Source organism: Pectinophora gossypiella, chromosome 28 (genome assembly GCF_024362695.1).
Source record: "Pectinophora gossypiella chromosome 28, ilPecGoss1.1, whole genome shotgun sequence".
In the NCBI taxonomy this organism is placed as follows: Eukaryota; Metazoa; Arthropoda; class Insecta; order Lepidoptera; family Gelechiidae; genus Pectinophora; species Pectinophora gossypiella.
The window spans coordinates 412403-419536 of NC_065431.1; the positions used below are offsets into that span (position 1 = coordinate 412403).

The 7134-nt window shown below is 38.8% G+C and overlaps 1 protein-coding gene across 1 annotated transcript; it reads left to right on the forward strand.

Moving 5' to 3' along the window:
- Positions 1–1160: 1160 nt before the first annotated feature.
- Positions 1161–4765, forward strand: LOC126379160 (uncharacterized). Its single transcript, XM_050027815.1, has 2 exons — positions 1161–4084; positions 4118–4765. The coding sequence occupies exon 1, from the start codon at positions 1640–1642 to the stop codon at positions 3623–3625; it is 1986 nt and encodes a 661-aa protein (XP_049883772.1). The 5' UTR covers positions 1161–1639; the 3' UTR covers positions 3626–4084; positions 4118–4765.
- The last annotated feature ends 2369 nt before the right edge of the window (positions 4766–7134 follow it).

The following is a 7134-nucleotide window of genomic DNA, read 5'->3' on the forward strand; positions in this document are numbered from 1 at the left end:
CATGATTCATTTCATGACCTTCTGGAAGGAGTTACAAGCAGTTTACAGGGTTCACAGAATACCAGCGTCGTGGCTCGCGCCGCGGCTTATGCTGAGTGAGGCCCTTTTATAAAGGATACCACCACCATCGTCGACCAGTCCATACACTCAATTATTTGTATTTCTCGTGTAAGTTGATTTTATTATGTGTTTTGATTGTATATATTTGTTATTTGTTACTGTGGTGTCCCTTTATAATAAACATTAAATAATAAAATAAATAATAAAATAAAAATAATGTTTATTTCTCTCACTAGCTTAGAACTTGAGTACAATATCCAATGAATACGGGTACAAAATTAATAAAGCAGGCGAGATACTGGTGTCTGTGATAGGCGTGAGCCTGTGTTACAGATCACCAGGCCCCAACCTTCGGATTTCTTTCTTTTTTCTTCTTTCTTTCTTTCTAGTTAGGTTGGCTTACGTAGCCAACAATTACACGCGTAATGGGCCATTTTAGGGTCTAAATGCGGAAAACAGAGCCCACTAACTAACTAACAAGGACCATTCCCACTTTGGGAATATTCTCGGGCACGACACATCGCTATAATATATACTTAACCTACTTACTAATATACCTGATATATTATGTTACTTAATAGTAACTAGGATGAGCGTTGGGCTCACGATCCGGAGGCCCCGGGTTCTTATCCCGGTGGGGACATATCACAAAAAAGCAGTGGCCCCGATTCCTGCAGACACCTCCTAATTTTACTTTAAGTTATACCTGTCATTTTCTTATCCGCCGAAGAGGAAAGGGAAAGCTTTAATTTTAGGAAGAATGAGTAAATGAATGAATAATCCGGGCGAATCAAAAAGGTATCTTGCTGATATGCAAACCGTTTGACATGTGCAACTTAAGAATAATTCTGTCGGGTTATTAGCCAATGCAAAATGTTAATATTAAGATTTACTAGATTTTAAGATTTGCGCTTAAAATTGACGTGTGTTCCATTAATATGCTTGTGGATTACCCGTCCCTTTCCTTTTCGGCGGATAAGAAAATGACAGGTATAACTTAAAAGAAAATTAGATGGTGTTTACAGGAATTAGCACCAGTATAAGGATAAAATTTATAAATATTTATGTTCTCCAGCATAATGTATATTTTAGTTTTTTATTTATGTAGGCGTGTGGCTGAGTGAGTGACAGGTGAGTTGAGATGATTGTGTGAGAAGTAGACGAGTAACATGAGTAGTACAGAAGGTATAGAGTATAGAAGGGATGCATAGAGAAATGATAGATTGAGTGAAGGAGTGTGAATGAGTGAGAGTGATAGAAGGAGTGAGAAGGGAAGGAGAGGGGAGATAGCGGATGGCGGACGAAAACGATGGTGGTGTAATTACGCGGAGGTTAAAAATAAAAAATAGTGTTTGAACCGTACTTGACTGTTTAATTGAGCAAACCCAAAATCCCACATTTTGGGGGCTCGTCCGGGATGGGTGCTCATTAATTGGACAGGATACGGTGGGACAACGACGTTCGCAGACGGCGAAAATTTTCACGACGGACACGAGGCGCAGACGGCACCGAGTGGCTAGTTAGACGACGACGAAGACGCGAAATTATCGATCAGACGGCTCGATTAATTTCGATTATCATGACGACGGAAAATATGAAGGGCGGAAGACGTGGACAACCAGATCCAGAATCGGTACCGGTTGTACCAAATTACTCGATGATGTACGACGGCATCATACCTAAATTCTCGGGAAATGACAAGATGTATACTGTGTCACGATGGGTGGAAGAAATTGAAGATAATGGCGAGATCTTCAACTGGACGCCTATACAAAAGCTTATTATAGCGAGGCGATCATTGTGTTCGACGGCGGAGCTATGGCTGAAGTCGGAGCGTGTTTTCAAGACGTTTGAGGATTTGAAAACCGCGATTATGAAGGAATTTTCTGATACAATTAACCAAAAAGAATTACACGAAATCCTAAGTACGAAGAAGAAGACGAATAACGAAACATGCTACGAGTATATGTTAGCTATGAAGGAGCTCGGCAGAAGAGGAAAATTACCCGATTACATTACTATACAGTATATTGTAGACGGTATACAAGACTATGAAAACAATAAGATTATGTTGTATGGCGTATCGACGTTTGGAGACCTGAAAGAGAAGCTTAAAATCTATGAACATGTGTGTAAAAGTGTGAAGCAACGACATAATGCGACGAGAGAACAGGATAATAATACAGCAAGACGAAGACAGGAAGATAGACGTGTGAAGTGTTATAATTGCGGCGAAGAAAATCACGTTTCATCACAGTGCCCACATCGTGGAAAAGGATTAAGATGTTTCCAGTGCGGATTGTTCGGCCATATTGCATTGCATTGCCCGAAAAATCCAATGGTGATAGCAGCGACAGCGACATCTGGCGGTTCGGCGAAACCCCTGTCGCAATGCGACATGTCGGCAAAGCAAGTGAGTGAACGAAGACCGGTCCAGTCGGCGAAACAATGGTGCATTAAAGTGTCAGAAAATGGTAGGAATTTAGATACGAATACTGGCAACACTGAGATGAACGAGAATGACGTGAAGAATGGAGTTGAGTTTGACAGATCACATACCGGTGCATATTCGCAAGTTATGATGATAAACGAAGAAGTTAATGGAAGAAATCGGCCGTTAAAATCTGTACAGGTTAATGGAAAAACGGTCTGCGCGCTTATTGATACGGGAAGTGAAGCGAACTTAATGTCTGCGACGTGTTATGAGAAGTTAAACATCGATAAACCAGAGAAGTGTGACGTGATATTATCGGGATTCGGCGCAAGCGACGTGCGATCGTGTGATTGTTTTGTTACTGTTGTGACAATAGACGGTAAATATTTTACGGACGTAAAGTTTAATATTGTGCCAATTCATGTAATGCCGTACGATATGATTATTGGTCAACAATTACTGCAGAAAACTGTCATGTTACTGGATCACAACAAAGTCACCTTTTTGCCTTCTTTTGACGATTCGTGGTCAACAAAAATCAAACATTTTCCTGCTGAGGTTGACTTTTTAGGTTGTGAAGTGAAGAGCAATTCCATACAATACAAAGTTGAGTCCTTGGACACTTCCTATACCCCGACGAAGACGAGAGTATCTCCTACAGAAATGCCTGTTCCCCGGCGACTTAGACGTTTGACAGTCATGGAGCAAGAAGAGGTTGAGTTAGAAAGACTGGAGTGGCTTGGAGAAGAAGGTGTTAAAGTCAGTACCTCCAATGATGCTAACCCGTTAGTGCTACTCAGGAGGAAAAGCAGCACCAATTTATGGTTATTAAGAGAAGAAAACCAAAATTACATGTACAATAGAGAAAAATTGAAACGAAAAGTCAAGAAGTTGAAAAGAAAAGAAGAAAATAAGAAGAATTATGATAGGATTAGAAAGGAAAGTACACAGGAAAGAGAGAGAGCAGCTAAAAGGACTCAGTTTAGGAGCAGTATGAAATTAATGCCAAAATTATTAGAACCCTGTAAGTCTATTAAAGTCAGATGGAGAGATTGTTGTGACGTTGAGAAGATGAAGAAGTCCGATGCTAGTGCAGACTTCATGCAGGTGTACCCTTATGGCATTGGCTAGAGAGGCTTGAAGAGGTTTATTTTTACTATTTCATTATTTCACATCACTTTTAATTAGTATTTTCTTTAAAATTATACTGAGGTTCAGACCCAGGAACCATGCTTTGTTTTTGCTTGAGTTGTTATGTAAAAGTTAGGGTGTAAATTTTTACATGTCATAAGTAAGATAATGAATATTAAGACTGTTTATTGAAATAATTAAGACTGTTGGTTAAGAAATTCATTTATTGTGTTTACAGTTTCCCTGATAAGACTTACTTGTACTGAATTTTATAGTTAGTTTGTTATTACAACATATGAGAACTTTATCTAGTTTTGTTTGATATTTAGATGTTTAGATTGTTGTCGAAGTACACAAGCTGTATTGTTTAAATAAAATTGAAGGAAATAGTTTTGTTTTAGATGTTCTTTTATAAAAAATATATTTGAAGGTGTTTCAGTTTAAACATAAGTTGTGTAGGTATGTCTTTCAGTTTAAACATAAGTTGTGTAGGTATGTCTTGTTTCTTAGACGAGTTTTAGTGTGGAATGTAACTTTTTTGCATTAAAATATTTTGAGAATATCTAGGGTGGATAAGACTTAGTATTGTGTAACAGTGTTTAATACCTATTGACTTGCTTATAGAGTTTTTGTATTTTTTTTAAGATTTATAATTGTAACAAGAATTTTAGGAGGTGTGATAGTGTATGAATGAGTTGTTATACGAGAATGTTTTGTTTATGTAATAGAGTCATTGTCATAGAGTCAATGTAGTAGAGTCATTGTAATAGAGTCATTGTAATAGAGTCATTGTAATAGAGTCATTGTAATAGAGTCATTGATGTTTTGGTGTAGAGCCATTTGTAAAGCTTGAGGGCAAGCTTTATGTCAGGACAGCCGAGTGTAGGCGTGTGGCTGAGTGAGTGACAGGTGAGTTGAGATGATTGTGTGAGAAGTAGACGAGTAACATGAGTAGTACAGAAGGTATAGAGTATAGAAGGGATGCATAGAGAAATGATAGATTGAGTGAAGGAGTGTGAATGAGTGAGAGTGATAGAAGGAGTGAGAAGGGAAGGAGAGGGGAGATAGCGGATGGCGGACGAAAACGATGGTGGTGTAATTACGCGGAGGTTAAAAATAAAAAATAGTGTTTGAACCGTACTTGACTGTTTAATTGAGCAAACCCAAAATCCCACATTTATTTATTTTATAATATATCTTTATAACTGTATTTGTATAATTTAGTCATCAACCTAAACGATTACTTTGTCTTACACTGCAAATGTTGTGTGCACTTATAATTGGCTTATGTAACAGTCTAATTCCTGATGTAACTTTTATTTTGTTTAATGTTTTATTATATAAACTGTTGGTGTACCTTTTTTTATAAATAAATAAATTAATTAATAATAATTAATTATTATAAATTAATTAATTAATTATTATTAGTTAGTGTTTGTTATTGTTATTATTAATTATAATTAGTAATTATTTATTATTATTTTTTAATATATTTTCCTGTACCCAAAGGTTGCCTGAAAGAAATTGCTGCATGAGCAATAAGGCCGCCTGTTGTGCTTTTCTGTATGTTGCCCTTATCTGTGTATTTTGTGTCTATTGTGCTCAATTAAGTATTTTATCTATCTATCTATCTATCTTTGTGATCCCCACCGCGATAAGAACCCGGGACTTTGTTTCTTTTTGACGTAACTTAGTTTTGCCACAGATGTAGAATAGAATAGAATAGAATATAAATCATTTATTTATGACATAAGAAGGTATAGGTACCTACGGTCACGAGTACTAATATGTATACATACATACATAAACTCACGCCTATTTCCCACCGGGGTAAGCAGAGACTATAGAATTCCATTTGCTTCGATCCTGACACACTTCTCTTGCTTCCTCCACATTCATCAATCGCTTCATACACGCACGCCGGTTCAGAGTAGATCGTATTGAACCTTTTCTAAGGACATCTCCAATTTGGTCATCGTAAGTCCTTCTCGGTCTACTAATATGTATACACTTTGAAACCACGTCACATTAACTTTTTTGAGAAATTAAACCGTGAGTCTCATTAAATTTCAATGGATCTGGATCAGGTGATCAGCCTGTATTGTCCTAACCAAACTGGGGATCACAAAGTGATTTTTGTGATATGTCCCCACAGGGATTCGAACCCGGGACCTCCGGATCGTGAGCCCAACGCTCAACCACTGGAAAACCCTGATTTTCAGATGTCATAACTACTTAACCAATCCGCACTGGGCCCGCGTGGTGGTTTAAAGCCCGATCTCCCTATCCATCCGTAGGGAAGGCCCGTGCCCCAGCAGTGGGGACGTTAATGGGCTGATGATGATGACTTAACCAGAAAACCCGGGACTACCACTCTTCATCCATTCTCCATCTTTTATTTCATTCGGAATACAGTGAGATAAAGGTTGGTAAAGTATATTTTTTATATTTTTTGACGTGAATTATTGTAGATTTGCCGCAGATGGCATTAACTACTTGGCCGGACAAATGTGTAGCGCTGAAGGCTCTCACCCGGTACAACTTTTAAGACAACAGGCCTGAGGGTGCCCAGTTGGGCGCGAACCTCTTCTCAGGGCGTCGTCTGAGAGGAAAAATATTTGAAAGAATTAATCGACCCTAGTGGGTCGATAGCGATAAGCGCTGATTGAGGGAAATCATCTGAAGTGTTTGGTGTCGCGAGCTGATTGGCTGCGTCTATGGCTAGAGTAATCGGGTCATCGAGATCGTATATTACGTCCTCCGGGTTGGTAAGGTCGTCCATTGACCTCGGAAGAAATAGCTCTGCGAACAGTTGACTTTTGCGAAATAACGTTATATAAATTTGGTACGATAATATATTTGGCAAAAATCGAATGTAGGTTAAGTGTGTTCAGTGCATTCTTGCTAAAATATAGTATGTTTTTTTTTTTCAGGAATGTTCAGCCGTTGGTTCCGGCTATTAGCCGTAAAAACACCTCCACCAACCCGCAGTGGAGCAGCGTGGAATGCTCCATACCCCCTTCGGTTGATTGAAGGGAGACCTATGGCCAGCAAATGAGGTGGATTACCAACCCTATCAGCCCTGGTGTCAAGGTTATTATTGAGCCGCCAGAGGCACCTGACATGACTCATGTAACGACTACGTACTTACATCAGTAAGTAGTAACCGGGACCAATGGCTTAACGTGCCAAAGCACGGATCATCTTACTTTTAGACAATCAGGTGATCAGCCTGTAATGTCCTAACCAAACTAGGGATCACAGTTATTTTTTCATTCATAATAATCAATATTCATTCATAATAATTTCATATGTATGCACTCTCAACAAGTTTGTCTTTTGATAACTCTGCTCTGCCCACCCCATTAGGGATAGCAGACGTGAATGTATGTACAAAGTAATCTTCCTCTAATGATCTGAGTAACCTCAGGCCATACTTCGTTACAGCAAGGAAGGTCAACGACCTCTGGCCAGGTACGCTCGTTGTCATGGCAACAAGATGGCTGGAT